At 42.2% G+C, this 19,024-nt stretch overlaps 1 protein-coding gene across 18 annotated transcripts; it reads left to right on the top strand.

Moving 5' to 3' along the window:
- Nucleotides 1–12: 12 nt before the first annotated feature.
- On the top strand, nt 13–17,054 carry LOC110535773 (heterogeneous nuclear ribonucleoprotein K). Of its 18 annotated transcripts, none has more exons than XM_036935572.2 (17): nt 13–109; nt 1,712–1,780; nt 1,893–2,046; nt 5,510–5,607; nt 5,823–5,879; nt 6,856–6,899; nt 8,194–8,266; nt 8,448–8,561; nt 8,801–8,929; nt 9,038–9,366; nt 9,533–9,586; nt 10,852–10,897; nt 11,924–11,939; nt 14,878–14,910; nt 15,049–15,116; nt 15,328–15,497; nt 16,117–17,054. In XM_036935572.2, the coding sequence occupies exons 3-17, from the start codon at nt 1,986–1,988 to the stop codon at nt 16,145–16,147; spliced, it is 1,323 nt and encodes a 440-aa protein (XP_036791467.1). In that variant the 5' UTR covers nt 13–109; nt 1,712–1,780; nt 1,893–1,985; the 3' UTR covers nt 16,148–17,054. The 18 variants fall into 18 exon arrangements, with proteins under 18 accessions (XP_036791467.1, XP_021476700.1, XP_021476698.1 ...); XM_021621025.3 differs by having other exon boundaries at nt 14–120; nt 10,855–10,897; XM_021621023.3 differs by having other exon boundaries at nt 14–120.
- The last annotated feature ends 1,970 nt before the right edge of the window (nt 17,055–19,024 follow it).

Genomic DNA, 19,024 nt, shown 5'->3' with positions numbered 1-19,024 from the left:
ACCAATCGAAGCAGCTACCTCTTTCTTCAGATACACATGATTTCTTAGCCATTTTTGTTCTTGCGTTCTTCCTCAGCGAAGGGTCGAAAAGGAGTAGCAACGATACACGGTATAGCGCAGGTCTGTTTTACACACATTTCGATGTATCTCTGCAACGAATAAGTCCGTCATTACATGTTGATGCGATGGTATAAGCAAACACATTTGAAAGCATTCGTGTATCTAGCTATACCATTTCCAACTAAGACAACTAAAGTAGCTGGTTAATTATTGTAGTTAGCGATCCAGTGTAGCAGGCAGGCTAGCATAGCTTACACAGCTAAATTTAGAAATGTATCAAGTGTAATTAGATATGGCTTTCAGAGCTTTATCCTTAAGTTATACGATTGTGTTTCTTGTCCCTAACTAACGTTAACTACATATTACTGTAGCAGTCCAACCGCTAACGTCGTTGGGTAACGTTAACATTAGCTAGTTACCTTAACTAGCTAGCCACCTTTACTAAATACTTTCACCAACTGAATGAACTAAGTAGCTCCCCAATATGCTAGCGAGCTATGTTTTTCTCGTATACACCAGAGAACTAATAAATAGCTAAACGTTGTTTTCTCAAACCGTATGCGCACATATGGCCTAGGCAGCCGATAGTGGGCGCCATAATTCGCCACGGCACTGTCGTCTAGGACTGATGTGCATTCCCTGTATATGCTCTTGTCCCCGGTGGACCATCCCGTAGACAAAGCATTCAGTTTGGAAAGGCATAATTTCCCTCAACTAGGAGAGCCGCCGGGGGGGGAATGTGTAGTCTTAATAAAACTAGATTTTCCACCACCATTTTCTGACCATTTAGGATGTGGTACACCCATGGTGGTGTGCAACGTCCTAAACGAAACGTATTTGATTACAGTAAGACTACACATATTTTTCCCGGCGGCTCGCTATTAAAAATGGTAAGGAGGGATGTGATGCCTTGCAGCTTGAATGGAGGATGTTTTATGTACGAGCCGGTCCACGGGGGACACGAGTGTATTAACGGGAATGCACACCTAGACTATTATTGGGTCAACGCTGTAGGCTAGCTCGCACAATTAATCCAAAAATAATGCCAGATGAGCAAATGTATGATTGTAGCTAGCTATTTGTTTAATTACGATCAAGATAATTATCGGCGGGAGGTGATTCTGAGATGAGCCCTCGTTGCATTGTCATTTTGTCCCGACTCCGATATCATTGTGCCAGGTCGTATTATCAAATAAATCTGTTTTGAAACTTCATCCATGCATTGACTTTCTTTAGAATAATATATTAAATGTGCATTATGTCTCATCAATTCAGTACGTGTGTCTTCTGGTCGCCTTCAGAATTGTATTAAAGGCCAGGGGCATATTCATTAAGCCAATTCTACTGCAAAATGTTTGTTAAACGAGACAGGGAGGGAACCTACCTAAATATGTTCAATAGAAATTCTAATTTTGCTCTGTTTGCTTCTTAAATGTTTTTTTTGTAATGAATATGGCCAGTTCAAGATAATACATTCATTTGAATCAATGCTGTTCCTCATCACACCTTTTACTTTTATGAATGTTGTCATTCATTGCCAAATGTTTATCCACCATTTATTACAATTTTATAATCGTAGCAGTGTGTTATACGATTATTCTTGGGTAGGTTTTTTTTATGCCGCTAATCAACCTTTGTCTTTTTTCAGTAGGTTCGCAGCAGCTCTGAGACTTTGTTTCGTTCCGCCCATAACACGCCCATCTTCTCACCATAAATAGTGGTAAGTGTTGGTCACCAGTCTAGTCTCTCTCCTCTGTCGTACTTTGTTTCGTCAGTTCTGAAAACCCCAAACCCTGATCTCATCTCTTTCCCTCGACCATGTCCATCCGCAGCCAGTCAGACAGAGGTGCCCGCTCCTCTCTCCCCGCTGTTACCTGCTCCCAGGACCGAGGTGCCTGCCCTACCCTGCTCGGTGTTAGCCGACAATGGAGACAGAAATTGAACAACAAGAAAAAGAGACCTCATTCAGCAACACAGAGACAAACGGTGAGTTGTAATCCTTTTGTGTATTCATTAAATAATTGTAACTGATCTAGAAAATGAATAAGAACAGTGTAGTTATTTTTTAAGCGGCGTGGTGCAAGGTTTATGCCCTCCTGTGTTTAAGACTTACTAATAATCAATGTCTGGTCGAAAATATAAACATTTCAATTCCTAAATTGAGGCTGCCAGATATGTGCAGAGCAGTTTTAATATGTAAGGACAATGAGTGGGCTATTAGTATTACATGTATATAATTTCTACATCAACTGAATGCAGATCCAGAGAACCAGTCAGTGTGTGCAGTGCTTCAGACTAACATTTTCCCCCGGTGACACTAACTTTTTCAGTTGGTTGCACCAGCCTATGATTTGGTTGCACCATAGTTTTTTTTTGCAATAGAACAACATAGTCATAATCACCTTCAAGTAATTCACAGGGCTTTAGACAGTGTACTAGACTAGAGCTGGTAGGCTATTCAAGAAACAAGTTGTATATTTAACATGTCCAGGTAGGAATGCATTATTGAATATATTTTTGATGTGGTATCTAATCCATTGATTGTCATGAATTGTGGGTTGACAGTAGGGTATTGTAATATTTTACTGTTAAAATAGGGCTCCAGAATTGTCTGTAGTTTGTTGTTCAATACAGGTGAATTTGTGTGTGTTTATGTCCACTAATTTATTTTGGGCTAATTCACCACATGAGGAAGTGAACTCAAAACATATTGGCAATACTGAACTAAAATATAAACACAACATGTAAAGTGTTGGTCCAATTTCTCATGAGCTGAAATAACGATCCCAGAAATGTTCCATACGCACAAAACGCTTATTTAACTCATTGTGTGCACAAATGTGTTTACATCCCTTTAAGTGAGCATTTCTCCTTTGCCAAGATAATCCATCCACCTGACAGATGTGGCATATCAAGAAGCCGATTTAAATAGCACGGTCATTACACAGGTGCACCTTGTGCTGGGACAAAAGGCCACTCTATAATTGGCAAGGTTGTCACATAAAACAATGCCACCTTTATCCAAAGTTTTGAGGGAGCGCGCAATTGGCATGTTGACTGCTAGAATGTCCAACAGAACTGTTACCAAATAATTAAATGTTAATTTCTCTACCATAAGTCACCTCTAATGCCGTTTTAGAGAATTTGGCAGTACATGCAACTGCAGACCAAGTGTAACCACCCCAGCCTAGGACCACCACATCTGGCGTCTTCACCTGTGGATCATCTGAAGAGGGAAAGGGGGGGTGCTGAGGTGCATTTCTGTCTCTAATAAAGCCCTTTTGTGGCAAAAAACACATTCTGATTGGCTGGGCCTGGCTCTCCAGTGGGTGGGCCTATGCTCTCCTAGGACCACCCATGGCTGCGCCCCTGCCCAGTCGTGATATCCATAGGTTAAGGCCTAAGGAATTAATTTCAATTGACTGATTTTCTTCTGTGAATTCTACTCAGTAAAATCTTTAAAATTGTTCCATGTTACAAATATATTTTTGTTCAGTATAGATCATTAACACCAAATATAATGCCTACTGCTAGTAGTCATGTATTAATCTAACAGTACATTTAATGTCCTCATGCTTGGTAAACAGTAGCCACAGCAGCCATTATGGAATGGCATGTTGCGCTGAACAACAAAGGAGCTGATTGGCTGACACTGCCATTCCAAAAGGCCGGCGGTGGCTACTGCTAGCTAGCATGAGAACAAAAAGGGATATTTTCTGGAAAAACAAGTATTTCAATCTTCTCAAGGTATCAGTTTGGATGTAGGTGAAATACAGCGGCACATCCCATCCCTGGGTTGAGGTATGTTTCTGACCCATATCTTGCGCGGGCTCTGCGGTGTCTAACCATGATTGCATTCCAACCTCAGTGCGCTCAGTGTAAAACAAGCATAATGGTTGGGTCGGAATCTGCTGGCCACTATTGAGCTCAATATAAAATATTGAGAAATAGATATTATACCCACATAAAGCTGGACATCCTCTCGTCAACGGTTTCAACAGTAGTTGCTTCTAAAGCTGTGTTTTACCTGAAATTGGATTTTGAAATGTTATACAATCAGAACCCTCCTTTGTTTTGTGTGTGTGGGGAGCGCACATCAAGGAAAAGGTAGAGAGATTGGCTCACTCATCACTAGAGGTCGACCGATTATGATTTTTCACCGCCGATACCGATTATTGGAGGACCAGAAAGCCCATACCGATTAATCGGCCGATTTCTTTTTTAAAATTATTATTATTATTTTTTTTTACATTTATTTGCAATAATGACAATTACAACAATACTGAATGAACACGTTTATTTTAACTTAATATAATGCATCAATAAAATCAATTTAGCCTCAAATAAATAATGAAACATGTTCAATTTGGTTTAAATAATGCAAAAACAAAGTGTTGGAGAAGAAAGTAAAAGTGTAATATGTGCTATGTAAGAAAGCTAACGTTTCAGTTCCTTGCTCAGAACATGAGAACATATTAAAGCTGGTGTTTCCTTTTAACATGAGTCTTCAATATTCCCAGGTAAGAAGTTCGGTTACACCAGCCTCATCTCGGGAGTTGATAGGCTTGAAGTCATAAACAGCACAATGCTTGACGCACACCGAAGAGCTGCTGGCAAAACTCACAAAAGTGCTGTTTGAATGAATGTTTACGCGCCTGCTTCTGCCTACCACCGCTCAGTCAGATACTTAGATACTTGTATGCTCAGTCAGATTATATGCAACGCAGGCCACGCTAGATAATATCTAGTAATATCATCAACCATGTGTAGTTAACTAGTGATTATGATTGATTGTTTTTTATAAGGTAAGTTTAATGGTAGCTAGCAACTTACCTTGGCTTACTGCATTCGCGTAACAGGCAGTCTCCTTGTGGAGTGCAACGAGAAAGAGGCAGGTCGTTATTGCGTTGAACTAGTTAACTGTAAGGTTGCAAGATTACTCGAGCTGACAAGGTGAAAATCTGTCTTTCTGCCCCTGAACGAGGCAGTTAACCCACCATTCCTAGGCCGTCATTGAAAATAAGAATGTGTTCTTAACTGACTTGCCTAGTTAAATAAAGGTATAAAATATTTTTAAAAATTGGCTGCCAAAAATACAGATTTTCGATTGTTATGAAAACTTGAAATCGGCCCGAATTAATCTGCCATTCCGATTAATCGGTCGACCTCTACTCATCACAGCAGCAGGGTCCAGTGAAACAGTTACTTCGAAACTTGCATGAAGGGAATCATGAGGATAATGCACTTTACTGTTTGACCAAATCGTGGTTTTAGCTGCCCGAAAAAATAGGACTTTTTAAACTTTTGATTGGGGTGACCAGCTCGTTCCCATGTGGCCCCAAAAAATGTAACTTGCGAAGTCAAAAGGTTGAAAAATACGACTAAACGGTCGCATTCTGGGGCCCTGGTGTGTGTGAGAGAAAGATTAGACTCTGTTTTTCATTCTCAGGTAAGCGTCCCGCAGAGGACGCGGAGGAAGAGCAGTCCTTTAAGCGCTCCAGGAACACAGACGACATGGTGGAGCTCCGCATACTCCTGCAGAGCAAAGTCAGTCCTCTTTCTCTTCCTCATTCACAATCCCCTGCCTACCTTCAACAGCCACAATCTCTTCAGTGACTTAGCCTCCTATGTAGCCTATCTTTTTTCCCCTCCCCAGTTATCTATTTAACCTTTTTTTTTGACCAGATCTATGGAGGATTTTTTAAAACTTTGTTATATCACAATAAGTTAGGTATCACCTGACTTTGTTTTCTCTGGTTCAGAATGCAGGAGCAGTGATTGGGAAGGGTGGTAAAAACATCAAATCCCTGCGCACAGACGTGAGTACATTTACACCACTCTTTTTGTCTGGGAATTTACAGTACCCCCCCTTCCGTGGTTGTACTTTGGGAGTGTCTGATTTGACTAGTTTGCCTCAACTTTTGCATACAATCTAAATTGGTAGGTTGGGCTTAAGAAAATGGGTCTTGTTAACTATGGTTGGGGGAAGTATAGCTGTGAGGTTTTTGGGTAACTGTTAATGGTGGGATATGTTGTGTATTGAGACCTGCTCTACACCTGTTGTGGTGTCATCATTCGAAAGTGTAATGTCTTTTATCAAAATACCCCCCCGCCTCGCCTAATCGATACGAAACCCATGGCCTTTTTAGCTGAAATGTATTTTTGTTTGCGTAATGAATAGTGATATTACTACCAGCCATCAGCACCGCTAAGACTGTCATTAATGCTTGAGTGGGCCCAGTGTATTTTAGGGTGGAGCTGTTATAGCACCCGACACCAATTCAACCTATAGGAAATGTCTTATATATAAACAGCCTGGCCAATTCTCAACTCATTTCATGTCATTACCCCTCTCTCTTTCTCCACCTTCCATCATTCTCCACTCTTCTCCCTCTCTCCTCTACCGCTATCCCTCTTTCTCATCTCCCTGTCTACATCTCCCCCTCCTTTTCTGACCCCATTCTACCCCCAAACTATTCTCTCTACCTGAATACCTTTGTCTCCTCTTCTATAAAACATTCTGAGAGAATATCAAAATGAAGAATATTAGCCTGTATTAAAATGTATTCCTCTTCCCCCTCCCTCTTCCCTCTCCTGTTTTTTATTTTTGTTTATTTTTGCCCACTTCCTCTGTTGCCCATGTTCTGGATCGCCCCTCCTGCGCCCGCCCACCTGACACCCTGGCTGGCCCTGCCCATAATCGTGCCCCTCCCTAAATGGGCGCCTTACTTCATTGACATCTGTGTGCTCGAATGGCCCTGGCCCCTGCCCATGCCACGCCCACGGCCCTTGCAGTTCAATGCCAGTGTGTCAGTCCCAGACAGCAGTGGGCCTGAGCGGTATGTCCCTAAGCTCCTCCCTCTCACTGCCTGACTTCAGAAAATAAACAAACCTACCTCTGTTCCTGTGACAAACATGTCAACTTTTGTTCAGTGACAGCATTATAAGCCTCTGTTTTCAGTGAGGGTTTCAACAAATACTTTAAACCTGCCTTTGTTCTAGTGACGGTATTTCAGCATTCTATTTTATTTCAATGATAGTATCTCTCCCTTCAACGTTCCTCACCTCCCTCCTTCCCCTCTCAGAGTTGGTGTACTGATCTGTTTTAGCTCCTCACATTCCTCTCCTACCATCTTCCTCTTCCTTGTTACCACAGATCTTTTTTAGGGGGTGAGGGGGGGGGGGGGGGGGGGGTTGCACCACTATAACTACGTAAGACTGTTATTCCAGGCAGAGCTGCTAGGGTTCAAGTGTTGTATGTCTTTTTCCCTTCTTTACTCTCCATATCACCTTTGCCGTGGTTGGAACTGTTGAAAGTTAACTTATTTGTCACCTCATCCCTGTGACCCATGTCGCTCCTCCTTGCCTTCCCTCAACATCCTCCTGTCCATTGGTGGGAGCATAACGCACTGTTACCCTGCCATCTCTCACCCATCTTTAAGTTTACTTTAAACTGTTCCTTGTTTGATTATTTTAATTAGCATAGCGTACTACTGTCATGTTTTTATTGACCTTTTGTTATTTTTTGGTGTTTTTTCTCCCCCATGTTTTGTTACAATGACATTGCATTAGTGCTCTGGCAGCAGGCACCATCGGTGCAAACCGCCACCGCCCCCCCAACCTTTCCTTCCTTACCCCCCCCCCCCCCCCCCCCCCCCCCCTTCCAGTGGTCACTAAAACACACCTGCTTACTTTGGGCTCCTTTTACCTGTTTAACAAAAAAAATAAAATTGTGGTCTCCTTTGTCAGACACACTTGGGGGGGAGGGGGGGGAATTTTCTTTATTTGTGTATTTATGGATACCTGCTGATATGTTATAGATATAAATTGATAATGGGGTATTCTGTCCTCTTATTCCTCTGTTGTAATGTAATGTAATTGAATGGGAATGTCCATTCTAGTAATTATATTTCTATGGGACTGTACCACAACAGCTACCCGGTTAACCCCCACGGCTGGGACCGGATGAAAGGGGGGGGGGGTCTTCATTTATTGTCAGATGTTATGGTTGAAGTTCTGCTGAGGGAGAGTCAACCTTGTTTTTGAAATACTGTTTCTTTCCTCTCTAACACCTGGTCACCATTTGATTGGTCCCCCTGGGAATATCCTGCGCTGTGATTGGTGGCTCTAAAGCATTCTGAGCATCAGTGCTGAAATCGAGACCGTGGGAGAGATCCTGCTCAAGATCATCCCTACTCTGGAGGAGGTGAGCCTGCGGTTGGAGATGAGGGAGAATGAGACCAGCATTATGGCTGCCTATATTTTTCAGTTATAGTCCTGTGTGGTACTACTAGATATTGAGTGTGCAGATAAAACAAAACATACCATTTCCATTGGGATATAGATATAACATGCTAAAGTTTTACCCCCCCCCCCCCTCCCCCTAGTACCAACAGTACAATGGGATGGACTTTGACTGTGAGCTGAGGCTACTGATCCACCAGAGCCTGGCAGGTAGCATCATTGGTGTGAAGGGAGCCAAGATCAAAGAGTTACGAGAGGTACAGTTATGCACTCTGAACTACTCCCACTCTTTTCTCCTCACCTGGGTCATGTCCAGTACATTTTTAAAATACTTGATGGGCCTAACTACCTGAACTTGTCCAATAAGAATGCAAATGTTTTACTCTCGTTTAGAGCTTATTGAAGGTGACCCTGATTCAGTCTTTCTGTGGGTTCTTCTCAGTCCTAAGACCTTACTTTGTCTAATTTGACCTGTGTTGACTCTTGACTGTTGTAGAACACCCAGACCAGCATCAAGCTGTTCCAGGAATGCTGTCCCCAGTCCACGGACCGCGTGGTTCTGGTCGGCGGCAAGTCTGAGCGCGTCGTTGAGTGCATCAAGATCATGCTGGAGCTCATCGCTGAAGTTGGTGCTCTTATCAAACTGTTGGTTCTGTTGTCGAACCATTTGACTGAGCTGTAAATACCACAGCCAGCTGACTGTAGAAATGATGTGTGATCCTATCCCCGTCAGGCTCCCATAAAAGGGCGCGCCCAGCCCTACGACCCCAACTTCTACGACGAGACATACGACTACGGCGGCTTCACCCTGATGTTTGAGGAGCGCGGGGGTGGCGGCAGCCGGCGCCCCATGGGGGGCTTCCACATGCGAGGGGGACGAGGTGGCGGAGGTTTTGACCGAGGGCCCTCTGGACGAGGGGGTCGAGGGGGGCCCGTGCCCCCCGCCCGCAGGGACTACGAGGAGATGAGCCCCCGTCGTGGACCCCCGCCTCCCCACCCAGTGAGAGGGGGGAGGGGTGAGAGTCGTGACCGCAACCTGGCCCCACCACACAGAGGAGGAGGGTAAGAGAGCTTCACCATCGCTCATCTCCATTTCTTTTTCCCTACACCTCTTTCTGTCCATTTTGCTTTGTCTACATCAGTTTGCGCTCAAAAGTGCAGGGACATATGGTCTTTCATTCATAGTGTGTGTGGGCTCGTGTGTGTTCCATTTCCACGTTGTTTGCAGAGATGACCAGTACTCCTATGACTCCTATCGGGGCAGTGCAGATGCCAGACCCAAGTAAGTCCTTTTCCAGCCTTGTAGGCCACTGGTCTGGAGTCAGTGAGTACTGTTACATGCAACAAAATGCCATTATTGTTGATATTCAGATTAATATAAAAGTTTGATTAAAACGTTACATACAGTACCAGTCAAAAGTTTGGACACGCCTACTCATTTCAGGGTTTTTCTTTATTTTTACTATATTATAGAATAATAGTGAATACATCAAAACTATGGAATCATGTAGTAACCAAAAAAGTGTTAAACAAATCAAAATATATTTTATATTTGAGATTCTTCAAAGTAGTCACCCTTTGCCTTGATGAAGGCTTTGCACACTCTTAGCATTCATCAAGGCAAAGGGCGGCTACTTTGAAGAATCTCAAATATAAAATATATTTTAATATGTTTTGGTTACTACATGATTCAATGCGTGTTATTTCATAGTTTTGATGTCTTCACTATTATTCTACAATGTAAAAAATGGTTAAAAAAATAAAGAGAAACCCTGGAATGAGTAGGTGTGTCTACACTCTTGACTGGTACTATACTTTGCCAGAAGGATTTCTGTAATAATACTGTTTACATGAACACATCTGAAATCGGGGTACTTGATGCCACTGATAAATGCAGAAAATCGGCAATCAAAATAAACATTCTACCATGTTGTTTTTTGTGACGCATATTTTCGGAGTTTATATACCGTTTCAACGTGAACTACTTTTAAGACGCGTACATTGTTGTCCCGAACTCACTTCACTCGCTCTGAAGACCTCCGAAGTGAGTTCGGAACAACTGAATGTACGCGTCTTAAAAGTAGTTCACAGCTTGCTTGGCTGGTACATGCGCAGAACAAATGCACTGCTGGAACGCCGATTTTAAGGTCTTCACATTTCCTAATAATTTGAAAGATTGCTCAGAAAACCAGGTTTTAATCGGCTTATACTTACTTCGATTTTGACTTTACGCAAATTAAGATAAGCCGAGTAAGGTTTTTACATGACTACTACATAATCTGCCATAATCTGGTTAATATTAAATTACTACTTTGCATGTAAACGTCCTCAGTCGGTGCTGTGGTCAGTCAGTCTAACCTGAGTCTGTTCCTCTGATTACTGGCCTCGTCAGTGTTTCAGCCCTGCCATTAGTCTGTCAACACCGCTCACTTTTGTGTTCTACGTGGGTCTGTGAATGTGTCTTGGATCAGAGAGCTGCTGAAAAGCCCTCTGCCTTGTCAATATTTTTCTCAAGTCAGACTTTCATTTTCTCTGTCTTTCTCTTAGCAGTGACCGAAGAGGGAGACCAGGAGATCGCTATGGTGATAACATGGTTAGTGACCCTTAACTAAATGCATGTCGCTGTCGTCTTGGTATCTATTGGCTGAAGCATCATATGCTGAAACAATTGTTGGTCTTTCCTAGACAATGATTGTGATTGCCTGATAATAACCTCATCGCCATAGCCACAGCTAACCCCACTATAAAACCCAACAACACCTTTACCACTAACATGTAATAAACATTACTTGACCATAGTTAACCATATGACCAAACCATAAACACGGGTAATGGGTAACTTCAGTAATAATTACCCATACCACCGTGACCACTACCATCTATGTAATCGTGGTTGGGGGGGGTTGCTAGGTGTTAATAATAATGCTTTGTTGACAGACTGGTAGGTTATCTTTGAGAGCTGGCAGGATACTGCCTCCGGTTGCTCGGCAACTGATTTTTGAATCGCTTGTTGCCCTGGTGACTGAGCCGCTGAATAGCAGGTGAAAGCTGTGGAGTGAGTGGCGGATGGATGCAAGCGGAGAAGGGGGCAGGGGTCTCCAGCATCAAATAGGGGCTTTTGTACGACCTGGCCTCCTCAACCCTGACTTGATCGGAGGGATCGATAGTTACATATCCCAATATTATTTTGGACAATATTATATTGATACTTTGACTCCAAGTGTCGTTGTTTTATTTTACGCTACCATGTTGCTAAACTCTGCAATTATTTTTGATTCTATAGCATGTTCTCCGTCTTCTTTTTAAATAGTGAGCCAATAGCACTTTTTTTCCATGGCTGATCAAAAATGTATTTTCTAATCCTCCGGTCTCTCTGCACCAGACTTACAGTGAGCAATATGTTTGGACATCCAATCGCAGTATCGAATCGCACTACATATAGAATTGTGAGAATCAATACATAATGTATCGGCACCTAAGTATCGAGGTAATATTATATCTTGAGGTCCCTGCCCTAATCCTGATCATGCAAGTGTTGCTTGCATCCATGAGTGTATACAACAAATCACAAGGGAATGTGTGTTTAACCCTGCTCTCCCTCTCTTTTCTCTTTCTCCAGGGTGGGGGTGGATATGGTGAGTTGTTCCGTTCTCCCTATGTGGATCTGTCTGAGTTCAGTTTGTCACGCTGTCCCCGTGGCACAATAGTATTTCATTTGTAAAGCGCATATCCCATTCGCAATGCGTATCAGGTAGAAAACGAACCAAACCAAATTCAACGACAAAACATCAAAAAGTAGGATCATTTCAATACAATAAACCATTACCTGCTAATAAAAAAATAGACTGTGAACAGATTAAGCAATCAAAGGTTAAAAGCTAGCTTGAAAAGGTAGGTCTTTAAATGTGTTTTAAATAAGGAAATGGAAGCTGCCTCCTTGACATGCAGGTAGAGCGTTCCAGACCTCAGGAGCCACATGTGAGAAGGCCTTATCACCCGTACTGCACAGGTTTGTGTCCAGGCAGTTTGAGTCTGGTTATCATAGCGGTGTGCTGGGGAGTAGTTCTTTAGAATTTGGCATATGCATTTAGAAGTTGGCATATGCATCACCCTTGAGGGCCTTTTAAGGTGAGCAGCAGAATCTTAAATGTGATCCTGTATTGAACAGGAAGCAAATGGAGGCTGTGTAAAACAGGGCGATGTGAGTTTTTTTTGTGTAGTTTGTGAGCGCATCCTGGCAGCTGCGTTCTGGATCATCTGGAGTTGACAGGGAGCCTTACTGTCAGCAGTGCCGAGATGTTACAAGGGCATGCACACGCTTCTCAGCATCCACAGTGAACAAGAAAGACCTGATACAAGGTGGCAAAATTACACTTTATGTTGCGAATGTGTGCTTCAAATAAGAGGCTAGAGTCAAAAATTACACACACGTTTCTGGCAGTGAGGGAAGCTGTGATGGACTCATCATCCAGAGGAATGGAGAATGTGCTCATTTTGCTCTGTGTACTCTTAGAGCAAATAAACACAAGCTCTGTTTTGCTTTTGGAAGTTCAACTGCATCCATCTCTTGATTGCATCTAGACAGTCTGTTAGTTTGATTGTTAGTCTGACTTGTCCTCACATATTTGTGTCATCAGTGTAAAAATTCAAGTTTAGTCCAAATCTCCGTATAAGTATACCAAGTGGCAGCGTGGGTGTGTATAGAGAACAGGAGTGGCCCCATAGCAGAGCCCTGTGGAACCCCTTGACTGACTGGCAGGGTTGGATCACAAATTATTGTTTGTAAGTCAGGAGTTAAACCACAGGAGTGATGTGCCAGAGAATCCAAGCTAGTTCATAAGTCTGCTGATAATCGCATGATTCTCTGTGACAAAGGCTGCTGTGATGTCCAAAAGTAAAAAAGATGCTAGTGTCTCCATCAGCTGTCATCAATAAGTAATGTGTAACTTTTACCGGGGCTGTCTCTGTGCTGTGCTGTACATGCAACGGACTGGAAGGGTTCATGGCGATTGTTGGTTAAAGGTAGTTCTGTAGCTGTATTGAGACCACACGTTCAAGGATCTTTGATAGAAAAGGGTAGGTTGGAAACAGTGGTGGGAAAGTACCCAATTGTCATATTTGAGTAAAAGCAAAGATATGTTAATAGAAAATGACTCAAGTAAAAGTGAGTCACTCAGTTAAATTCTACTTGAGTAAATGTCTAAAGGTATTTTAAATACACTTAAGTATAAATAATTTCTAATTTCTTATATTAAGCAAACCAGATGGCACCATTTTCTTTTTTTAAATTACAGATAGCCAGGGGCACACTCACAACACTCAGACATCATTTACAAACAGAGCATTTGTATTTAGTTAATCTGCCAAATCAGAGGCAGTAGGGATGACCAGGGATGTTATCTTTTTAAGTGTGTGAATTTGACAAGTTTCCTGTCCTGCTAAGCATTCAAAATACAAGGAGTACTTTTAGTTGTCGGAAAATGTATGGAGTAAAAAGTACATTTTCTTTAGTAATGTTATGAAGTAAAAGTTGTCAAAAAAATAGTTAAGTACAGATACCAAAAAAAACTACTTAAGTAGTGCTTGAAAGTATTTTTTACTTAAGTACTTTACACCTGGTTGGAAATTGGTCTGTAATTGCTTAGGGTGTTAAGTCCAGGTTTTTTCAAGATTTGTATAATGGAGGCAGTTTTCAGGGAATTAGGCACAGTGCCTGAATTAAGTCATTTATGATTTTGGTTATTGTTGGACTGAGAAGAGTGAGGCTGGATTTTGCTTTTGCAATAGGGTTGAAGGGGCAGGTAGTTGACCTCATATTTTGGACAATTTCAGAGACCGATGTTGGGCTTGTCCATGACAATTTGTTGAAACTGCAACTAGGAGGCTCAGCATGAAGCATAGGGGCACACCCCAAGCAAGGGTTAGTTTGTACAGTGCGGTACTTAATTTTGAATTGGAAAAAATCAAGAAAACTGTTGCATTGCTCGATGGAGGAGTTATCTGGGGGTTTACATTTCTTTTAGCACAGAAAATAGCATTCTGGGGTTTCCCCTCACAATTTGCAATGAGACTGCGTGCAGTGTTCAGTACCTCTGTATGCAATCTGATGATATACCAGGGCTTGGGCATGCATAGTTGGGTTTGGTTTTCCTCCAACTTCTTTCCAGTTTACGCCGAGCAGCTTTCATAGAACGTAGAGGGCCAGTGGTTCTCCAGTGTATGTTATGGAACCTGATTTCAGCTGGTCTACTGTGCCAAGCTAGTCTCTTTTACAAGGGGACCCTGTATGACTGACAGTTACACAATCAAGGCAGCATAGGATATAATACTCAACAGCCTTGAGTGTATTGTTTTGCACCAGTGTACTTGTCGACTATCTTTGTTTTGTCATTTCGACTGTTTATTGGAAGATCCTCTTTGAAACGTGTTGGCCTGCTCTGTATCAGGCTGGTAAAATACGTGTTTGTTTATGGTGCCAGTCTGCAGTGGATGTGTACATTTTAGCATATTTTCTTTAAAAAAAAAAAACTTTCCCTAACTGTAGCTCTATTTTCTCTCTCGCCTTTCAAACAGATAACAACTCTTCCTGGGACTCCTATCAGTCTGGTGAGTCTGTAGAAGCACTTCCCACAGCTTGGTATTCAATATGTTAGGTTATGGTGTTGTTAGAGCCTAAACACTTCCTCAAGCTGTTTCTCTGATCTCTCCTTGTGTGTATGTCACTGTATGCGCCGTGTGTGTTAGGTGGACGCGGTTCCTACAATGATATGGGAGGGCCAGTCATCACCACACAAGTGACGATCCCTAAAGATGTGTGTATAACCAGAAGAGGGGGGACTCCCCATTTACCTCTCACACACACACCCACACACTATGTTCTCACACAGAAATGGCTCGGCCTGTCTCGCCCTCCATGGCCTATGAAACCCTTATGCAACATTCACACGCACACACAGAACACACTTTTCCTGTATTTTCACACTATTGTGCATGACAATCAGTTGACCCTGGTGTTTTCTACAGCTGGCCGGCTCCATCATTGGTAAGGGAGGTCAGAGGATCAAGCAGATCCGGCATGAGTCTGGCGCCTCCATTAAGATCGACGAGCCACTGGAGGGTTCTGAGGATCGCATCATCACCATCAGCGGCACCCAGGACCAGATCCAAAACGCTCAGTACCTATTGCAGAATAGGCAAGTTCTGGACGCCCTCTGAGTGAATAGAGTTTCATGTCTGCCTTTTCTATGCCTTCCTGTTTTTATAGCCACATTTTGATCTCAAAATATATACGTGTACGCGTATCTACCTCTTTTTAATCTCTTATTGTATTTGTCTCTGCTGATGTTGACTAACCTCTCTCCTCCCATGCAATGTGAAAGTAGTTTCAGCTTCCTCTTGTGAAATGTCTGTATTAAAATCTGTACACAATTTGTACAAAATACTTGTACAAGTATTCTTATATTGATTCAAAACTGTAGGTCAATATTTGTTTGTGTTAATCATTCAACATGTCATATTTTTGAAGAATATGATCGGTGAAATGTTTGGTTTTATGACCTAAGAGCCTTTTCGTTGTGAAGCAGGGAGTGGACTTCTTCCCTGCCTGTTGCTGTGTGGAAGACTAGTGATTTTGTTGTTTTTAGTTAGATGAATCGACAACAAATCACAGTCTGCCAAACGGCACAGGCTCCTCCTCTTCTGTCTCCCCGGCAACCGTCAGCGTGTCTCATTGCGCAGATGCTGAAATGCTAACGCTGCCTCGTAGCATGGCCTCCATGGTGACTAACCTTGTCTCCCTTCCTCCTCCCCCAGCGCACTGCACCTGCTCGGACACCAGGACTAACCCTCGCCTCCGACTAGGCCCGCATCACGTGCTCTCTCCCCATCTCAGACTCTCCCAACCCCCTCTCCCACCCTCAACCACCTCTCCCACCCCCAACCCCTCTATCTTTATTGACTCCTGTGAATTTTCTTTTTACTCTTTCAGTGTGAAGCAGTACTCTTGTCAGTTCCTCTAAACCAGGAGACTCAGATTGAAGCAAATCCCATCTTATTGTCCCGGTTTGTGGGCATTTTGTTAATTTTTTTATTTTAAGGTCCAACATTCCTATGTTAAATGTAGAAGTTCTGCATTTTTTTGTGTAGTTCTCTACTCCATCTCTTGTATTTGTATAAAATAAAATAAAACATTTGTCAAAAATATTTGGAGTCTCCTGACAGACAAGTGAACATTATCTTTATTTTTGGATGGGTTGATTTCTATTGGTGTGTTTGTCAGTAGAGTACGACTGTCCCATGTGTTTATTTCTTTCTGTCGGTATAGGAGTTACTCACACACACCCCTTACCACCACTCCGTGCAACATGCAGAGTGTACGCCTTTTCTTTTTTTATTATTTTTAATTTTTATGATTTTAAAAAATAAATGTAGAAAATGGTCATTTGTCATGTTTTTAATTTTAATGAAATGTTTCAGGATGTATCGGGTGACATGGGGATTATACACAAGTATTCTTATTATTCATCACATTTCCTTGCTGTACACTTTTGTAGGACTGTTTTTTTTTAGTCTTGGCGATATAGTCATGCCATAAAGCCTGCTTTATTAGCCATGCTGAACAGTCCTTATTTGTGGCATGGGACATGATAATATGGTTACAAGCAATGTCTGGTGTATGCATCTCCTAGGGGGTTAGGCTTTTCTTCTAGAATCCTTTTTTAAACTTTTTTTTTAATAAAGATTGAAACGTCTGCAGATGCTTGGCTAAGTCTTATGGAGATCCTGCTTAGTAATGTTCTTGATGTAGCCAATGTCTCTCTGACATTCCTGTGACCCCATAGGTCAAAGAAATACTTCAGCCTGGCCCATGCCCTGCTGTAGAGAAAATGACTGTCTTCTTTTTATTTAACTAGGAAAGTAGGTTAAGAACAAATTCTTAATTACAATTACGGCCTACCAAAAGACAGAAGGCCTCCTGCAGGGACAGGGCTGGGATAAAAATAATATACATACAGTGCCTTGCGAAAGTATTCGGCCCCCTTGAACTTTGCGACCTTTTGCCACATTTCAGGCTTCAAACATAAAGATATAAAACTGTATTTTTTTGTGAAGAATCAACAAGTGGGACACAATCATGAAGTGGAACGACATTTATTGGATATTTCAAACTTTTTTAACAAATCAAAAACTGAAAAATTGGGCGTGCAAAATTATTCAGCCCCCTTAAGTTAATACTTTGTAGCGCCACCTTTTGCTGCGATTACAGCTGTAAGTTGCTTGGGGTATGTCTCTATCAGTTTTGCACATCGAGAGACTGAAATGTTTTCCCATTCCTCCTTGCAAAACAGCTCGAGCTCAGTGAGGTTGGATGGAGAGCATTTGTGAACAGCAGTTTTCAGTTCTTTCCACAGATTCTCGATTGGATTCAGGTCTGGACTTTGACTTGGCCATTCTAACACCTGGATATGTTTATTTTTGAACCATTCCATTGTAGATTTTGCTTTATGTTTTGGATCATTGTCTTGTTGGAAGACAAATCTCCGTCCCAGTCTCAGGTCTTTTGCAGACTCCATCAGGTTTTCTTCCAGAATGGTCCTGTATTTGGCTCCATCCATCTTCCCATCAATTTTAACCATCTTCCCTGTCCCTGCTGAAGAAAAGCAGGCCCAAACCATGATGCTGCCACCACCATGTTTGACAGTGGGGATGGTGTGTTCAGCTGTGTTGCTTTTACGCCAAACATAACGTTTTGCATTGTTGCCAAAAAGTTCCATTTTGGTTTCATCTGACCAGAGCACCTTCTTCCACATGTTTGGTGTGTCTCCCAGGTGGCTTGTGGCAAACTTTAAACTACACTTTTTATGGATATCTTTAAGAAATGGCTTTCTTCTTGCCACTCTTCCATAAAGGCCAGATTTGTGCAATATACGACTGATTGTTGTCCTATGGACAGAGTCTCCCACCTCAGCTGTAGATCTCTGCAGTTCATCCAGAGTGATCATGGGCCTCTTGGCTGCATCTCTGATCAGTCTTCTCCTTGTATGAGCTGAAAGTTTAGAGGGACGGCCAGGTCTTGGTAGATTTGCAGTGGTCTGATACTCCTTCCATTTCAATATTATTGCTTGCACAGTGCTCCTTGGGATGTTTAAAGCTTGGGAAATATTTTTGTATCCAAATCCGGCTTTAAACTTCTTCACAACAGTATCTCGGACCTGCCTGGTGTGTTCCTTGTTCTTCATGATGCTCTCTGCGCTTTTAACGGACCTCTGAGACTATCACAGTGCAGGTGCATTTATACGGAGACTTGATTACACACAGGTGGATTGTATTTATCATCATTAGTCATTTAGGTCAACATTGGATCATTCAGAGATCCTCACTGAACTTCTGGAGAGAGTTTGCTGCACTGAAAGTAAAGGGGCTGAATAATTTTGCACGCCCAATTTTTCAGTTTTTGATTTGTTAAAAAAATTTGAAATATCCAATAAATGTCGTTCCACTTCATGATTGTGTCCCACTTGTTGTTGATTCTTCACAAAAAAATACAGTTTTATATCTTTATGTTTGAAGCCTGAAATGTGGCAAAAGGTCGCAAAGTTCAAGGGGGCCGAATACTTAAGCAAGGCACTGTATATATGACAAAACGCACATCATGACGAAAGACAACACAATAGTACATCAAGATAGACCTAAGACAACAACATAGCAAGGCAGCAACACA

The sequence above is a fragment of the Oncorhynchus mykiss genome, chromosome 11 (assembly GCF_057628025.1).
Source record: "Oncorhynchus mykiss isolate SJ-2025 chromosome 11, ASM5762802v1, whole genome shotgun sequence".
Lineage (NCBI taxonomy): Eukaryota > Metazoa > Chordata > Actinopteri > Salmoniformes > Salmonidae > Oncorhynchus > Oncorhynchus mykiss.
This window is presented reverse-complemented; position numbering and strand designations above follow the sequence as displayed.

Excerpts from the sequence above, each read along its gene's own strand:
- LOC110535773 (XM_036935572.2), top strand. The coding sequence starts at position 1,986 with ATGGAGACAGAAATTGAACAACAAGAAAAAGAGACCTCATTCAGCAAC. Across the intron at positions 8,267-8,447 it reads TCATCCCTACTCTGGAGGAG|TACCAACAGTACAATGGGAT; the intron begins GTGAGCCTGCGG and ends CCCTCCCCCTAG. Across the intron at positions 9,367-9,532 it reads CCACCACACAGAGGAGGAGG|AGATGACCAGTACTCCTATG; the intron begins GTAAGAGAGCTT and ends CGTTGTTTGCAG.